General features: G+C 45.4%; 4 protein-coding genes across 7 annotated transcripts; 2 read left to right on the plus strand and 2 right to left on the minus strand.

The window, feature by feature from the left end:
• Window positions 1-160: 160 nt before the first annotated feature.
• Window positions 161-1,907, minus strand: LOC6901883 (uncharacterized protein C18orf19 homolog A). Its single transcript, XM_002133382.3, has 3 exons — window positions 1,186-1,907; window positions 966-1,111; window positions 161-904 (listed from the first exon to the last, which is right to left on the minus strand). Exons 1-3 carry the CDS (start codon window positions 1,632-1,634, stop codon window positions 753-755), a joined length of 747 nt encoding a protein of 248 aa, XP_002133418.2. The 5' UTR covers window positions 1,635-1,907; the 3' UTR covers window positions 161-752.
• A 102-nt stretch (window positions 1,908-2,009) lies between these two features.
• LOC4816017 (tRNA methyltransferase 10 homolog A) lies at window positions 2,010-3,509 on the plus strand. The gene is made up of 2 exons (XM_001355253.3): window positions 2,010-3,033; window positions 3,102-3,509. Exons 1-2 carry the CDS (start codon window positions 2,292-2,294, stop codon window positions 3,272-3,274), a joined length of 915 nt encoding a protein of 304 aa, XP_001355289.1. The 5' UTR covers window positions 2,010-2,291; the 3' UTR covers window positions 3,275-3,509.
• Window positions 3,510-4,227: 718 nt separating this feature from the next.
• LOC4815952 (uncharacterized) lies at window positions 4,228-13,956 on the minus strand. Of its 3 annotated transcripts, none has more exons than XM_001355252.4 (4): window positions 13,770-13,956; window positions 12,015-12,458; window positions 7,260-7,570; window positions 4,228-7,197 (listed from the first exon to the last, which is right to left on the minus strand). In XM_001355252.4, the coding sequence occupies exons 2-4, from the start codon at window positions 12,092-12,094 to the stop codon at window positions 6,437-6,439; spliced, it is 1,152 nt and encodes a 383-aa protein (XP_001355288.2). In that variant the 5' UTR covers window positions 12,095-12,458; window positions 13,770-13,956; the 3' UTR covers window positions 4,228-6,436. The 3 variants fall into 3 exon arrangements, with proteins under 3 accessions (XP_001355288.2, XP_015040944.1, XP_033240907.1); XM_015185458.2 differs by having other exon boundaries at window positions 12,015-12,461; XM_033385016.1 differs by lacking the exon at window positions 13,770-13,956 and adding an exon at window positions 12,683-13,027 and having other exon boundaries at window positions 12,015-12,461.
• Window positions 13,957-14,484: 528 nt separating this feature from the next.
• Cp110 (Centriolar coiled coil protein 110kDa) lies at window positions 14,485-18,116 on the plus strand. 2 transcript variants are annotated; one of them, XM_001355251.4, is made up of 6 exons: window positions 14,485-14,658; window positions 14,735-14,951; window positions 15,015-16,832; window positions 17,216-17,434; window positions 17,496-17,631; window positions 17,717-18,116. In XM_001355251.4, the coding sequence occupies exons 1-5, from the start codon at window positions 14,645-14,647 to the stop codon at window positions 17,625-17,627; spliced, it is 2,400 nt and encodes a 799-aa protein (XP_001355287.4). In that variant the 5' UTR covers window positions 14,485-14,644; the 3' UTR covers window positions 17,628-17,631; window positions 17,717-18,116. The 2 variants fall into 2 exon arrangements, with proteins under 2 accessions (XP_001355287.4, XP_015040943.2); XM_015185457.2 differs by lacking the exons at window positions 17,216-17,434; window positions 17,496-17,631; window positions 17,717-18,116 and adding an exon at window positions 16,979-17,140 and having other exon boundaries at window positions 14,486-14,658.
• Window positions 18,117-18,287: the final 171 nt, after the last annotated feature.

Genomic DNA, 18,287 nt, shown 5'->3' on the forward strand with positions numbered 1-18,287 from the left:
GCTTCGGGAGCGTTGAATTACTTTTATTTATCTCACCCTCGCTGCTTTTCCCATAAGGTTTTCACCAACTATTAGTTAGTTTTACTGAAGTCTAGTGGAATCCGAACGTTTGCAACAATCGGATTCGTGCCAGGGGTCTACGAAACAAAATCTTGGAATATTCAGTTTGGCTTTCATATATTTTGATTTTCATTTAATAAAAGTGAACTTATTATTGTTTTGCGACAACTCACTCTTACATCTAAAAAATATATAACTGCTAAATTTTATTTACTGACGCCTGCCTTTATCTGTCTACACATGTGTGTGGGTCGTGTGTGTGTCTGGGGAGGTGTGTCTGTGGGTGCCTCTGCGGCGACCTCAAACGGTTTCATAACTAACAGAGAACTATGCAAATATATGTAATTACAAAATATTTAATTTTGCACGGCTCTAAGCGTGGTGGCGGGGAGTGTTGGGGGTATTAGTATTAGGCCTCATTTTAGGCGGCCACCTGGCGACGGCTCCCCGGATGAGCAATCACCAGAGGGTGGCTTTTGTGTTATATGTTTGGTTTGGGACGGGCCAGGGCGAGGTAAAGTTAAGTTTGTAGAGCACCGGTACCCCCGTCCGCGTCTGCCAAGCAAAAGGCAACAGTTTAACAAAAAAGGCAACAAGTCAACTGAGCGCCACTTGCATGCACTGAAACGTTTCGAGGTCGTCAAGGACAATGGCAACAGCTGCCAGAAGGCAGCGTTGCCACTGTCCATCGATCATTTGTTCCCGTCCTTCTCGGCCTTGTCCGCCTTGGCACTAGCACGCGTTGCCTTCTTGTCCTCGTACATCTTGATCAGTTCGTTCTTGCTGGGAATCGGCTTGATGTGTCCCCGTTGCACCAGATACTTGATGGACACAGTGGTGCCGCCTGCAGGTAAAAAGGGTAAATAGATTAATGGAGCGGGCCTCCAAATCGGGACTAGCCTTACCCAACGTAAGAGCGTATCGCAATGGGGTAGCCACTTTATAGCACAGATAAGCGATGGCATAGTGTCCCATGTCCGAGGACTGTACCTTCTCAATAATGGTTTCGCTAAGATGCACGTACTGCAGCAGCGAGGGCACATCTACTCCGCTAAGACGAGACAAGACAAGACAAGACATTTACCATCACTGAGTCCTGAGTTTGGGGAATTCTCCAAAACGAACCTCTTCGACAAATAGTAGAAGCCGCCGAACCAGCCGATCGAGGTCACGCAATGGACCGGGATCAGCACATACCAATACTGCTTGTACATGTGCCTGAACTTTGCGAACAGCCCCTTGCTTGCTGCATCCCCAAAAAGGTCTGTGGCCGTTGTGGATGAAGCGTTGCTGTCCGTCTTGTTGGTGGCAACTGGAGCTGGCGTCGGCTGTGTGGACTTGTGACCAAGGCTTCTGCTTCTCGTGAATAGCCACGGGCTTTGCAGGTAGCGTGTAGCTGGGGTTGTCGTGCAATGAGGTGGTGCTAGGTCGCGGTTCCTCCCGCTCCAGTTGCTGCCACCGAAAAGGCATCTTGTGTTGGATTTCGTAGTCAAACTATGCGTCAAAAAGCGAGCAAATGTGCGCTGCTGCGCACCATGCCCAATGAGTCGTGTGAGCTGTGACATGGTTGCCATGATTGAGCGCGTGTCTTCTGGTCAGGATTGACCTGAAGCGTGCAATGCTACCAAGTAAAGTACGGTGCCAGCAGAAGCTAGCCGTTGTTCTATTGACTGTTGAGCTGATGAATATTCTCGCTCGTTCCAAAAAGAACGAACTGTTTGATGTTGTCGACTGGACGTTCGCCTGCTTTTCGTCTAAACTTCACACAGCCACTTCCATGAACCGGCACAATACAATATATCTCCTGATGATGAATATATGTTGATTTATCGATATACATGCTATTCAATAGTGTGGTGAAAGGCAAATAAACGTGCGTTTTTGGGCGCAGCACGTAGACCATCAGATGGTGATGGCCGTATGACATTAGCTGGCTGTTCGTGTTGGAAAATATTTAATTTTGTCAGAAATAGTGTCACAGCTAATCGGGTTTTGGAGTAATTTAGCGTTCTGTCCCATGCAATCTCTGTGTCCTACAAAGTCCTACATCCTGCATCCGTCGTCCGTACCTGCCATTTCGGTTATAAACGCGGCAACTAAAATAGACTAAAAATAATGTCATGCGGCCACAATGATTTCGGCTATCGATCTCAGTTAGTTCACAGCTGATGCTGGCTACCGCCAATACACGTTTTTTGAGCTGATCTTTAAGGATAGCGAACAGAAGAGCCATGGAGGCCACCGAACAGTCCCAGACGCCGCTGCAGCCGGCAGTCCTCAGCCTAAACAACTGTCCCGGAACTACGCCCGGCACCCCGCAGAGCAAGAACCAACTGAAGAAGCAGAAAAAACTGGCCGAGTTTGCGGAGCTCAAGAAGTTGCGTCGGGAGCGGGAGCGGCAACGCAAGAAGCAGAAACGTCGGGAGGCTAAGGAACAGGGATTGCCCGTGCGAGTAGGACCCTCGCGCAAGGAGCTGAAACGGCGCCAGGTGGCCAGCGCGGAGAACGGGTTGGCAACCTTCAGCGTGGCCATCGATCTGGACTACGACGACCTAATGCAGGAGCGGGACATAGCCAAGTGCGTGAAGCAGTGCTTGCGAATCTACACCATTAACCGACGGAGTGCGCAGCCGGGACGTCTCCACTTCACGGGGATTAAGCGGAACGGACACATCCACGAGTGCTTCAAGAAAAACGACGGCTGGGAGAACTGGAACGTGGAATACCACTTTGATCGCACCCACGCCGACTTGTTCGAGAAGCAGAAGCTCGTGTACCTCACCTGCGAGTCCGACAAACTGCTAGACAAGGTGCAACCCGACTGCACCTACGTTATTGGCGGCCTGGTCGACCATAATCACTTCAAGGGCCTCTGCCACTCCCGGGCCACGGAGGCGGGCTTGACCACGGCCCGCCTGCCGCTCAGCGAGCATGTAGACATGAAGACGCGCGCCGTACTTAGTACCTACCATGGTGTGTATTTGCATTTCCTATTCCCAATCCGCCAGGTTCCATTCTTAACACTATCTTTGGCTTTCAAGTGTTCGAGCTGCTTAACAAAGTGGCTGCGGGCCAGGACTGGACCTCGGCCATTCTCGAAACGATCCCATTGCGAAAGGGCGCCAAGGCCAAGACGACGACCAACGAGCAGGAGCTGGATGCCAACTCCGAGTCAGAGACCGAAACCCAGGTCGACCTGAAGGCGGACAGTTGACCCCGATCAAAGCGTTTTGAGGTCTTTTTTGATTTTTATTTTAGTTTCTCTTGTTTTTATAAAATCACATTTAGTTTTGTTTCGAAAATTAAATTACAACTTAAAATACATAGTGCAAATAATAGTTATAATAAAATATATTTTTACATTTCGTTCTACAACGTGCGATGATGGCCTCAGCGACAAAGATCGCCAGTGAAACACTGATGTTTTCCTAATTTGCTCCACTCTTCCACTTATGTGTTTGTATACCCTTGCAGAGGGGACGAGTTCAATGTTACATTTAATTGTATAAGCCTCTTTTATCCAGACGGTTATAGTAGGGCAGTCCAGAATCTGCACAAATGGTGAGGATCACCCGTGACCGAGAAGGATGGATCAGGTTCGCTCCATCAGTTTAAAAGGAACAGAAAATTAGCACGACAGATTAATTGATCAGTTGTTTTGAAGAAATCAAATATATGACTCAAAAATAATGATTATCAAGAGTTTCTATTTTTTCGCTCAAACAAAACCAGAAAAGGGGAGAAAAGATGTATACAAATCATAGCTCGCAAACAACGGTCAACACTTTTTCCCTTTGCTGTCTCGTCACTGACAAAACAGAGAAAGACCACGCTGACAAGGCTCTCCCTGAGCAGAACAATTTTTGTCTCTTCGCTTGTAGTAAGTGTTTCTGGTTTTCGGTTGAGCCGTCACACGATCGTGTCTCACAATAACAACTTAGAGTGACACTTTTGATCAAGCGCTCACAGCAAAAGTGTCTTTAGATGAACAGAACCAAAAAAGTGTCCGAGTAGTGTATTTAGATTTTTTTCATGTATATTTTAATTTATTCATGTTTTCCGCATCTATTGAGCTATTGTTTATTCGTTCGCTCGCGATAAGATGCTCAGTGAAAAACAGGAACAAAAATTAAGTGAAAAAGAGCGAATTGAGCAAAAACATATTTGATCTTTTCGGGTCTTTTCTGTCCCTTTTATCAGACACGCCGAAAGTATCAATCGTTATTTGCGAGGTCTGATAAAAATACTTGGATCAACCGTCTTTGCTGAAGGATGGATTACTGAATCCTCTTGTATTGTCTATTGCCACTGCAGCCGACTTTTGCAGATCCCTTTTTTACAGAACGGTTGCTCGTCGGCAGAGGCTTTAAGGCTCTTTAGGGGTTAGGTTTTAGGAATATTCATTGGTGATAATTACTACTTTTGAGTTATATTTATAATAGCTATTCATACTGTTTATGTTTGAGCAGTTTAAAGTAAAGCTCAATAATAACGATTATCGCACAGGCTATATATATATATTTTTTTGCTGCTTTTAATAATTTCAAGTTAAAAATTTGGTGTAGCACAAATGTAGTTTTTTGTAGATTGGTTCTGGGTAAAAAGTTAAAGGGTTGAAAATCCTTTCGCGATTGGCAGGTTGGATAATAAAATAATTAATTATACCCTCTGTATTCATATTTAATATCTTAGTAATATGAATTAATTTAACTTTGAAATATCTGCTTAAATTCGCAAAATTATTTTCGCCCCCACGTCAGTTTTAGTAAATATTTCAGGCTTCTGAGCGCTCTCGTTTGGCTTTTCAACCAAATTTTACGACAGCCTGGAGCCAGCTCCAAAGCCAGCCCAAAAAAATAGTCGTGTACCATTGTAAAGTTTGGGCGTTACCCATCTGACCATTTGTATTGTCTTTGGTTGTGCACATTGAATATGGTTTAATACATCTAAGACGAATTTCATTTAAATCGGACGACCCTTTCGAGAGATTGGCAAACTAACAAGCACCACTTTGAATTTGCGGAAGATGTTTCAATCGAATTGTACAGATTGCAGCTAGTATTATTAGTTATTATAGGCATTACTAAACCGATTAACAAAGTAGAGACCTGCAACGACATGGATTTAAATCCGGATTACAATATTTACTAATCTGTTCTGGTCGTCCGACTGCAAGGGTATATATGTAAGCTTCGGGGTGCCGAAGTATGCTATAAATTGCCGTTATTTTCGTTGGTTTTATTCTCTTTTCTGTGTATTGCATAGGTATATGTTTGTGCACGTACATGTATATGGGCCTATAGAAAGCAGAGGATCTTGAACTCAAAAATACATGTGACACGGGTGTGGAAAGTGGGCTTAGACTGTCCCTAGCCACTGTGTCTAGACCTGCACCATTTTGTTCTTGCTCTTCTTTTGATTAATATTTTGTTGGTGTGTTTTGCATTTTGTTGATGTAAATGTAGATTGGGTTTTTTTTGTGTGTGTGTGTGTTTTTTTTTTGTCATTTCGAATCGGAACACAGATTAAGTAGCTAAGGGCCTTACATTGTCATCTACAGATATACATATAAGAAACATACATATATATTCATACATATACATATACATACATATGTGTGTGTCTGTGTGCATGGGGTGGATATGTACATACATGTGGCATACTGTCTTTCCTGTCCCATCTCTGTTTCTGTTCTAGCGTTTAGCGTCGTTAGCGGGCGGGGAAGGGGGTGGAGGCAGGGGGAGGCAGGAAAGTGAAACACAAATAGATGTACAAACTAAACATAATGTATGAAAGAAGTAAGTAAGAAGAAGTAAAAGCACATCTTATTTAGTGGACAAACAAACAAATTTGTAAATGGCCGTCGAAAAAGGCAAACACAAAATATTAAACGTTGCAACGATTACGCTTAGGGGTCGCATTTGGAGGACCTATCGAAAGTCAGCTTTAATCGAAAATTCGAAACAAGATTCTTTCTGTTCCGATCACTGGAAACTGGAAACACTAAAATTTAATTGTACATACATATACAAATATACTCGTACGTACATATGCATGCATGCATGTGGCTGTATAGTATATAGCAGTAGCAAAATATATATGACCATCAGGTCTGCAGATCTGCAGTAAGAAATATGGCATGCCAATCTCCACCAGGGATATATCTTTTCCATCAGAGTGTGTCTGTTTCTGAGGCTGTGTCTGTGTGCATTTCTGTCCGTTCCGTCTTGCGTTGTTGTCTGTCTCCTGGTTGTTTGTGTGTGTGTGTGTTCGTGTAGGTTATAGTATATGCATTTAGTTACTGTAATAGCTTTATAATACGGCAAATCGGTGCTGGAGCTGGAGCTGGAGCTGGAGCTAGGACCGGAACCGATAATTACTTAAAGTCATCCGTTTCGAGTATCTCAAAATCACTCTCGTCGGACGAGTCCAAGGCGGTGACTATGCGCCGCTGCTGCGGCTGCTGCTGCTGAGACCCAGCATCCACGGCCTCCACAGCATTGTTGCCACCCGCTCCCCACTGCACCAGGCCGGAGACAAGGCTAGGCAGCAGCTTGCCACTGCTGGCCAGTAGCGCCTGGGCCTGGCTTTTAACGGCCAAAGCCACCAGCTCGCTGGCCGGGTCAGAGATCTGGTGTGCGGGCCCGGAGGTGAGTTGCCGCAGCTGGGGTCCATCGCCGGCATCGACGGTGGTGTGATCAGGGAACTGCAGGCCCTTGGAGAGACTCTCCTCCGACGAGGACGAGGTGGTGGACAGCGAAGAGTCGCGCTTGAAGTGGCCCTTGCGGAAGTCCATGTCTGAGGAGGAGCTGGCATCCGACTGGCCCCGTTTGGGGTTGGCTGCCAGAGAGGAGACAGAAGCCCCCTCCCGCCTCTGCTGGGCGAGCGGGGCCAGCTCGTCGTCCTCGTCCGTGGAGTTCTCATCAATCTCGGGTATCACATCTGGTATGAGCAGCTCCGAAGGTATGTCGTCACTGCCCTCGTCCTCCTCCTCGACATCGGTGGGTGAGCTGATGGTGGCCACATCGCTGGCCCGTTCCAGAACAAACAGATTCGACTCATTCACATCGGGCAGGAACTCGTCCTCCACCTCCGACTCCAGGTTATTGTAGTTGAGCTTTTCTGACCACTGGAAATCTGCAAGGATATTTTGTTCAGTCAGTTGCTGCATTGCCCCAGGTCTACCTACAACCACTCACCTTGCACCTTGTGCTCTATCTTCAGCAACTTAAAGTTATACTTGGTGGAGACCAGTGCGGACAGCACTAGAAGCGTCAGCACCACCGTGGACCCAGATATGATGTGGCCCAGCACGGCCAAGGTGGCAAGGCAGCCAGTGCTCACCGCGCAGAACATGCTCGGGCTGTTCCTGCGCCAGTCGTCTGCCCTCCGTCCCCAACTCTCGAGCTTGCTGCGCACCTCGGGCGTAAGTACGATGCGGAAGCTGCAGCGCGTCCAGTACAGCCAGTAGCTGAGAAGGCCAAGGAACAGCACTCCAAGGGGTCGAACCCTGCAAGTAATAGGACTATCAGTGCCAGCTGAAGAGCAGTGGAGCAGTAGGAGTGTAGATTTCGACTGTAGATGCCAACGACTCGATCGGAACTGCACAAAGAAGCCCGAACATCTCTCAACTCTATTATTACGTTTAGGGCAATAATTAATAACTAATGTGTCTAAGCTTATACTAGATTCCGTATGTGTGGGGTTGTGTATTGTGTTGCGTTCGTGCAAAACATGTTCTAGCAGGAAGCATACCCAGTCTTGTTCCCCAGATCTGGTCAAACCTGGTTGAGCCAGCGAGCGTATTTTCGGATACATTGGATTGTGTGTTTTTTGGATTGCTGATTCTCATTAGCCGTCCATGTGAACCCGTGTGTGAACTCTGTGGCGGCTGCTGGTGGCGGACCAGACTCGTTCGCAACAGCCGGAAGTACCAGTTGCCTCCATAGTCGATATCGACGCCATTTGCTAGCCAACAGATGGGTTCGATCACTGACGTTGATGCCCCAGTCAGTCTGGTATTCTCTATAAAAAATACTAGAAAGCTATCGATACTTCGATAAAATGGGATATCAATTTTGTAATGGTTTAATCTGATTTAATTGGGCAGAATGAGGGTTTTTTACAATACCCGAGATACCCGAAATCCATCAATTATTTACTTTAGATTTAGATTATCGACATAAGCTTTATTAGACGAATTCTTCCATATTCAAAACATACATAAATGTGTACCTATGCGGATCACACTATTTATACGTACTACTAGCTCACTCGAGCTAAGAGTTGATCTGGCTTTATGGGATTACTACCTAACATTATTGGGAATAAGGTATTCAAAATCCACCTTTATAAAAGCATTCTGCAAACCCCCTAGCTTTGATTAGCTTGTATCGCATTCCGTCTAGTAGGTGACGGAGACAATCGAATCGATCTGTCCTCTGTCCCTGTCTGCTTCTCTGCTCACCTCAGACAATAGGGGCTACCGTAAGGGAACTTCCCTGTTACGAGGCTCCACTGCCTCTAGAGTTTCATCACTGTACACCATCGCGGTACTTTGAACTGTACGCAGCTCCAGCTGTTGGTTATGATACCCGGTACGTGCTGTGTCTGCCATGTCACCCATGTTCGTCTGTGCAATATTTGATATGTGACGATATTATTTGGTAGGTACCTGTATTACTGATATCGTCTAAACAATATTAACATATGTTGCCGTGTCATCCGCTCTCCCATCATTGAGGCGAGTGTTACATCACACACCTGACCTGCTTGAAGCCCAAGCATCGAATGATCTGAGTAGCGGCTATCTCACAGTCGGAATGTATGGATGGGAAGCGGTCCTACTTCTTTTCGGTATTTGTTTTGTTGTATTGGGCGCTGCTGTTTTGTTTGTTTATTTGTCTTGCCCTACCAAATGCTGACGACTTGTTTTGTTCTTGAAAAGCGTCTAATTTATTATCTCTCGCGATTTCTGACTTTTTCCCCATTTGATTATCGCGCTGCAGGCTTTGCGGAAGTGAAGAAGCGGGAAAACGGGGAAGCGGGGAAGCTGCAGATGGAGATAGAGCTGAATAGATGGAGCATTCTAGAACTGCTGATGCGATCGACTGATTTACGGCTGTTGCAGATACATACAGAATAGAATTGCTGAGTTGCAGCAACAACAACAAACGCCGCACAATTGTCCCGTTTAGATACGCCAGCAGAGAGCGCTAAGAACTGGCCAAACGAGGAAGCAGCTGCATAGGAGCACCTCTTACAGGGTCCGACGCACGACACGGCCTTTAGCTTCAGGCGTTCAAAAATTGTTTAATTCGAGAAGGGTCAAGCTTAAGTGGACTAGGACCACGGATTATCAGCACATCGATGACGCTGACAAGGCTGGGAGGGCAACGGAATCTAACGATAAGAAGAAGAGAGTTGGTTGAACACACCAACAATTTTAATGAGATGTGTCATCTCTCTGCGTTCCAAAATCTTTTGTAGCACAAATCTCTAGCAAGCTAGAGATTGAGCAATTGGCGGCATTATATTAGCTCGCCATTGGAAGAGGACGTTTTCTATCATCCACTGCTCACACACCAAGCCCCAACATAATCTTCTTTTTGAATTCAATTGTTGACCAAATAGAATATTTAGTTTGAAAGGTCTATTTAATCCTCGCAAAATATATTCAGGTAAGCTCCGGTTTTCACTTTCCCAAAAACTTTCCGATCTTTTTGAACTCTTTTAACCCAACCCCAAATTCTGCTTTGAAATAATTGGACAATGCAACAACACACCGATTCGCTTATCAATCCATCGGTAAAGACACATATACACCGAATTCTGTTTTTACACGGTAGATTGGTAGATTGGTTCCTGAAGAAACCGCGTAAAAATGACATTGTTTCGTATTCAAAAATAGGTGATTGTTTCCGTATCTCTAAAACCTGCTAAAATTAGGGGGAAAATTAGGAAACGCTGGGAAAAACGAAAGGGAAACAAAAATTTACATTTGTTTCTATGTGTTGTGTTATTTTGAACCGTGCTAAATGGAATAAAAACGTATTATTTCTAAACCGTCTAAAAAAAGGACCGTTTAAAACAGAATTAGGGGTATACTGTTAACATACAGTGTACTGTATGGTTTGTGACATAGCAGAGTATTTCCTGCGTGCAATACACTAAATGGTGCGCCTAACAGCACTAAAGTGTGACGAAAATTGCGAAAGCAGGATCACCTAACAAAAAAAAAAAAAAAAACGAAACCTTTGGCCTGAGCACGCAAAACACAGCTATTAAGCTGACCAAAAATTAAATCTTCGTTTCGGTTAAGTCGACAGAAAACTGACTTAATGAGATGCCCTATTCAAGTGACGCAGATTGTATGTAATGAGTAAATTCTGGCCTGGTTTAGCCAGTACTTAACAAGCCATATATTCACGTATGCAGTATTGTTTTGATCACGTATGTCCGTAACATGCATCCACATATGTGTGGTGCATGGTGCTTTTGTGTGGCGAGAGATCTAGATCTTCTCTGTTTCCGTGCAAATCATTCTCTGTGTTTCATTTCATTTAATTTTTTGGTTAATTGCGCCACACAGAATGCTTTAAATGCTCAACGCGATGCCTTTCAAAAGGGGCTGCTCAGTGGAGGAGGACGATGCATGGAATGACATTTATGTACATACATATATAAAAGGCACTCATACTTACTGCACTCTATGGCAATGTGAGGGCAGTGGACTGAGAGGAGGCACTAGCCAGACCGCCAAAATGAAGGTGCAAGCACGTAAAAAGAGATCAGGCATACATATATGTACATACGTATGTACATAAGTACATTGTAGTATGCATTTACATACATATGTACATTTATTCTTAAAATAACACATTGCAACTTTTCATACATATATTTTTTTCGGAATTGGGCACGCGTCGTTCTTTTGGCTCCATTCCTCCTGCCGCCTGCTGCCGGCCCCCGTTACCGTAAGCGTTTGTGTCACCGGCTATATAACTTATTTTCGTCATTCTGCCGGCCCCTCCTGCCCATGAGTGAAATGCTCGAAGCGTTTAAATGGGCGGAGTGGTCCAACGGGCTGCTGCATGACCCACTTAAAAGTTGAAATGTTTACTTATGTATAAGTGCGTCGCGATTCGAAGGAATTATATTGAGTGACCAGAATGACTTTTATTTTCCGTCTTTGGGATCGAAGTTTTCTGAGACTGTACATTGGGCAGACTTCGTATTTCCGATGGGCATATAATTGAATTATCTTTCATCTGATCTGCCTATTCAAATAGGCAAAAGTTGTTCACTTTTTCGGTATACAGTAGACGCTCGGAGATTAGAACCACTTTGTAAATGACGTGGTCCTAATTCTCGAAAGGTAATTTCCGAGCGTTTACTGTATATAGTCATGTTTTCTTTAGCTAAAAATAATAATAATAAATAACTTTAACTTTTTAAATTTAAAAAACACCAATAGAGATATTTTTTTGGGGTAAATACTCGATAGAAACCTACACTAATCTCCTTTTAAAAAAAATTAATCGTCAATAAACTTCATATGTCAACCTTTTATGAAGGATTCTGCAGTTTCTGGATTATATACCTATTCTATAATCCTATGTCAATCCTATTCTATGCCAGCTACTTTCATAAGTATCTACATATGTATGTACATACATATATTCCAATAGTTTTACCAAAAACCCACTGAAGAACTTTGATTCGATTGATCAAAAGTTTTCTCATGTTTATCTATGAAATACAGGGACGAAATAGGGATCCTCAAGTCTCTCCGCTACATCATATTTTTGTGCCTGCCTGAAAAACAGAACTCCTGTGCACCATTCAGTATGTGCACCTAATAACAGGCTAACGGACCCTCGGACTGGGCTGGGCCAAATGACATGATATGTGGTTGTGCATTTTGGTATGCTTTTGTCGGGAAAACAACTTACCAGGTCATTAGCAGGACTGTAATCAGGGCGGCCAGACCACAGTGCAGCGTCGACCGCGATGGGCGGGGAAGCTGTAACATTTTCCCTTTGCGTAGTGTTTGTGTTCTTTGGGATGCACTCTTCTTACTCTTCCGCTCTCCTTATTTCTGCTTTGGTATTGTTTCGTTGCTTCCTGACTTCTCCCGCTATTAGCGGGGGATGAGGGAGTTCTCTCTTACAGTTTTTTGTGGTGATTACGATTTCCGTTTCGATTTTGATTGGAGTGGAGGAGAGTCAATCCGTTTGCCGTTAGGAAAGGTTCTGAATCAGCTGTGCGCATGGGCGTAGTTTTCACTTGATTCCTGATATCGGTACTGTTACCGCTACCGTTAGTTATAGATGCTGGCTCACAATGGTCTGTAGTGTGGCACCCAGTTCACGTTCACAGTGAGACCCCTGGGATGGCTGCTGCGTAGAAATGAAAATACATAAAAATATGGCATTTTACCAAAACAACAAAAGTCCATAAGCGTCCGAGGGAGAGAGGAAAAGCAAAAAAAAAAAAAAAAAATTGTTGTTTTTATTTAAAGGGGATTTTGTGCAAAAATAATGAAAACACAAATCCATATTTCGAGGGCCCGTCTCTCACACAGTCACACACGCATACACAAATGTACATGCATACATACATATGTTCAGTTGTGGTGGGGTGATTGCAATTTTCTTTTTACGTGAACGTCGACATTTTCTTGGAAAAACAAAGAAACAACTGCGTTGTGGCACCATCGAAGGTATAATGTTATTGCGATTCTTCAAGGACTTGTGAAATGATTAACATTTCCCCTTGTTTTTCATTTGTTTTTTTTCTTATTTTTTGTTGTTGTTGGTCTGCTACGTTTAACGTGGGAAGCGGGGTTGGGGGCCGCGGCCAACGCAACGCGTCGCTGTCACATTACACCGGCTACGAGTGCAAGGTATGTTAGTTAAAGGCAAGGCATTTCTGGGGGGGCACTGTAGCGATATTCACATACATATTTTATTTTCGTGGCAAACGTGTTTGGGAGACGAAGAGAGTGAGAAAAGCAGTACCGTCCATACCTTCCAGTGAATATAACTTGGGTGCCGCCTGTGAGAGAGTGAGCGTGCGCGCGTACCAAGAGTAGAAGTAAAAGCTCTCTCGCAGAGCCCTAACCAAAAAGAAGTTGTGATAATAGCAAAAACAAAGGAAACTAACAAAAAAAAAAACAGCAACAACATATGTACATATAAAAAGCAAAGTTGTTTGGCCTTCGATGTCTTTTCAATTGCGTCGCAGAATATACACACACAACCATGCAAGTGTGAGTGCCTGTATGCATACATATATCCAAGTATATATGTGCGAAACTTGGCGCTTCTTGATTTTCCTTTTTACACTTGTCAGTGGGGAGTGGGGAGGGCAATGGGAAAGCGTTCCATGTCAAGTGACTATGACTTGAGTCACCCGCTCGATCAAAGGGAGGGGGTATTGCGTCCATGGAACGCATCTACTAGACAAAGAGCATTTTTGCGAAACTAAAGTCAGCAAGACCCCCAATACCCGCACACACACATAGAGTCACACGCACACACAATGGAGATACAGTTAGAACGTAGTTTACACCTAAAACTCCCCGACAAACAAGAGCACATGGGACAGTCCATTTTTCCAGCACATGTGGGTGGCAATTTTCTGTCTCTCGTGCTAGTTTCATTTTGTTGATTATTTGCTTGGGTAAATTTGTTTGGGATTCATACATTTGGTTTGGCTATTATATGCTTATATACACTTTATTTGGGGGCAGTTCTGGCGGCAGTTCTGGCAATATACATAATATTCGTAACAGCAATATTCGCGCAAAAAACAACAAAAAAAAATACACTTCGCCACAACCGCGCAGTTCAAAAGTTATTGAAATATTGAGACAATGAAGAAATACTTCTACATTGACGCTCACCAGTGAAGCGCGAAATTGAGCAAAAACAATGTATGTAATCGATGTGTGATGTGTTCGGGCTATCGAAAAGTGAACGAGTACTGAACACGCATTTTTCTACATGCATGAACTTGTGATCTTTTTATCAAATGGTGTATATTTATAGAGAGAGATCTAACAGGGAAAACTCATGTTGTGGGTAATTTTCTGTAGGGTGGGCGGAAAATAAAGCGCGCCCTCTACACTAGAGATGGCGTTTGGAAAAATATGCTCTCGATTGTAATATTAGCATGATATCGATAGCCCATGTAAAGACATTATGATCGCGAATTCAAATTGAAATTTGAAATAAAATATGTTATCCTGTCCTCTGGTTTCGCTAACCCGCAATATGTGTGAAGGCTTACTAAATGGTTAACATGCATGCCAACGTTTATAATAAAGAGCAGACCAAATGCCTTTTGAATACAAATTAAATAATTAATTGATTTTTCAACGTAGTTCGCCGCCCATTCATCTTATCGATATTGTATATGTTTTCCATCGAAAGATTTCCATATCTAGTAGCAACTGAACGAAGTGTTTTGTTAATTTTTATTATTTTTTTTTTGTTCAGTTGGCTTAGGTCCGGAGTCGGTCGATTTAGTAGTATCTCTCAAAATTTAAGTAGCTATAATTTTAAGTTAATTTTCTATCATGGATAGTACTCGGTAAGAAATACAAAAATGAAAAATTAAATAACTTAGTGATATACTTCTCGTCACGGCATTGATTGTCCCCTCGCAGAAAGGCAATGGAGAAGCTGTTGGCAGAGGTCGAAGAGAGCCAGACCCAGTGCCAGGAGGGGACTGAAACCACAGCCACGACCCCAACTGAGACGACTACCATATCCGGTCCCAACACACCCAGCCAACACAGTCCAGATGCCCTCTCTGAAACGAGCTCTAACAACAGCATTGGCTCTAGGTTCCACATCGATGGTCAGCCCATTCTGGCGCCTCTGGTGAGTATTTATATGTGTGTTTGGAGGTGCGGCGCTGCTTAAGCATGACTTTGCCCCCATCAGATGACGGAGACTAAGCGGAGCGATTTGCAACTGTCTAAGCATATGGCCCTTCAGCTGGAGAAGAAGTTGGAAACGGTCAGAGTCCCTGGAGGCCAAGAGGATAGTGAAAATATCGGCAATGCTTACACCCCCATGGAAGCACGGCGAGTTGTGCCGCTTCTGCAGCAGACGAAAACGTACATCTTTGACCAACCTCCTAGCACCATCAAAATGCCGCAGCGTCCCCAGTCCCTCGGAATTGAAGTGACAGATGCTGAAGATGCGAAGGATGCCAAGATACCCACCATCCTGGTGAACCCGCCCACCCCTCAGCAGCAGGAGCTTCAGCCAGAGGATCTCACGTCGCTTGGCTGTTCAGTGCTGACGGTCCATAACCGCAGGTTGAACAATATCACAAATCGTATCCTCCACTTTGAGCGGTCAGGTCTGGGTAAAATGCTGCCGCCCGCATGCGACTCTCTACCATCCGCGTCGACCGAGCCGGCAACTGTGATATGGCACGGCCAGGACATGGAATACGACACAAGTGCTAAACCCTCCCTGACACAGACCCTGTCGAGCCTTACGGTAAAATTGAATAACGAAAGAGCCGGTGCTGGTATATGTACCGTTCAACGATCGCGATCGTTTACACTGGAGGAGCCCTCCCAGGTGCTTGTGGAGCACATGCAGCGCACGGCGGATGCGGAGGCGCGAGCACTGGCCCACTTTCAACGAGAGACGGTGGAGTCGAAGGCAAAGCGGGTGAGCCGCAGTCCCAAGAGCCGCAACAGCATCCCGAGCAGAGGCTGCCTTCGGATGCGTCCCGTCAGTCCCAACCAGCAGGAGCAACCACCACGCCAGGTGATGGAAATGTTGCTTCAGGATCAACCGAACGTGGACCAAGAAATCGACCTCATGATCGAGCGCACCTTGAACGATCACAAGGTGGCCGCCAACAATGTGGATGGGCTGAGAAACTACCTCCGGACCCACAGAGACAGATTCAACCAGCTGGTTCAGTACCAGCATGACGAGCGCCTGCGCATGCAGGAAGAGTTTGAACGCCAGCAGAAGTTCCTCATCAACCAGATTTGCGCGGAAGTAGACTTGTCGGTCTATCGCGACGGGCTCTCCAAACAGGTGACGGTGTACACCAGCACCCAGACACTGCAACAGCATCTGGCCAGCAGCTCGCAAGGCGATGAGCTCATTAGCAGTAGCATGGCCACCACAAGTGGTGCCACTTGCACGTCGCCGAGCAACACAATAACCATCTCACCCACAGTATTGTCGCCGCGCACCCCAGACGATTCGTACGGTTCCGTACCTATGGTAGACATCTGCGTCCCTAATCTCCCTCCGCCCCAACACTCCTCTCGCAAGTGCCTTTTCGGGACAGGCGAGGGGCTTCCCAAGAGTGTGAGTCTGAGTTCCGACTATGAGCCGCAGCCACTGTCCGGAACTAGTGCTCCAAGCACGCCGCGCTCCTTCGAGATGCCCCTGCGCAACAGTAATCTGAGCAATAGCAAGCGTCCAGCAGTCAGCGCTCTTGCGCCCCGAACCCGGACAGCATCCAATGCCCAAAAGAACAACGGCAGAGCCAGCCTAGGACCGGGATCCACCAAAGGTTTAGTCCAGCGCGTCGTGGGTGGCGGTGGAGGAAGTGTCGGCCGCGCTGGTCCTAAGAAGACTCCCCCAGGAAGCGGCAATGGAGCCGCAACAAGGACCCACAGCACTGCCCGCCGTCTACCTAGTCGTGGTCTGCCCCAGGGGCAACAGCAGGGTAGCGCATCTACAGCTAGGAAGACAACGTCAACGCCCACGCGCGGACGCAATGTGAGTTCATACAAGACGACGGAGAAGAGAATCTCAAATTAGTTGGCCCGGGAGCGAACCGAACCGAACCTAACCTCTTTTTCCGCCACCAATGGCCTTCTCTCCTTCTCTCAATTGCTCTTTAATCGATACACTTTCGCATGCAGCGTTGGGCGGGCGAGAAGCCATAAGAAATAGCGGTAAACCGAGAGAACCACGTGCCTTAACAAATACTGCCGGAATCAAAGGGCACAAAAATTCTGATCTAACAAAAATTTTGGTTGCAGAAAAATTACTAACCAATAAATAGTATATATTTTTAAATCGATCAATCAGGTGCCTAAGTAGCTAGCAAACCTTATTTTTTACCCCACCCCCCAAATTTTGTATATGATCCCCGTTAGGAGGAGGAGGAGACTGCTGCGGCCAGCCGTATCACTGCCGGTGTGCGGGGGTACCTCGTGCGCCGTCTCTTTCGCACAGAGCAAGTGCAACGTGTGGTCCAGACCATACGCGACACCCTCATCTTTGTTCTTAATCTGCACCTGGAGACATACGGCACCAGTCTTGACGAGGAGGAGGAGCCCGGCAACATACGCCTGAAGGCGCGTCTCCTGCAGCAGGTAAGAGATTGATTCTCACTATCTTCTCGAATTTTTATTACTCTCTTTCGCTCTCGTCCAGCTCTGTTCGGCAAGCCGCACTCTGCACCTGATATTTTTCCAGACGAGCGTCAAAGAGCGCATGGAGATAATATCAAGGGACCGCAAACGCATCCGAACCAAGCTCCTATCCATGCACCTCAAGCAGCGCTGACCGGGTAAATCCATAGCGAAAGCCTACTTCGAGCGTTTATCATTTCAATCTACATATGAACACATGTACGTACATACATATCTCCTCAGATCACCGCATCAGAAGAACTCGGCAGCTGGCGTTTCGAAGCTTTCGCTTGCCGCCAAACTTGCGCAGAGGCTGAAAGCTTTCGCCTCCCTACAACCGCGGCGCAAAAAGCCATGCGCTGAATTCGCTTCAAAAGCTTACCAACACTTGTGAACACATTTGGCAGCGAGCGGACGTCGTGTGCGTGCAAAATTGTATTCAATTAATAGTTTGTAATCCCCGAACCCGCCTGCAACACACACTTGCATCACCACTACCCCCCGCCGACCCACATGATTGTTCGCGTGGTGGCTATCCAGTAGTAATAATAAAATCGTTAAAAAATGCACAACAAAACGAAATTCTTTCGTAACTAGAGTGAAACGCAACCAAAAAATTCAACAAAAAATAGAGTACAGAGAGGAGCAAAGAGAACCAATTCTATTCTAGAAAATCGAAGGCCAAACAGAGAGGAGAGTGGGCTTTCATTATTTTTGTGTGAAAAGAAACTATTAAAAGAAAACAAATCAAAAGAGAGAAGTGAAGCAAAAGATTATTAATAAAAATACAAAACACATTTTAACACGCGACAAG

The sequence above is a fragment of the Drosophila pseudoobscura genome, chromosome X (assembly GCF_009870125.1).
Source record: "Drosophila pseudoobscura strain MV-25-SWS-2005 chromosome X, UCI_Dpse_MV25, whole genome shotgun sequence".
NCBI classification, from domain to species: Eukaryota; Metazoa; Arthropoda; class Insecta; order Diptera; family Drosophilidae; genus Drosophila; species Drosophila pseudoobscura.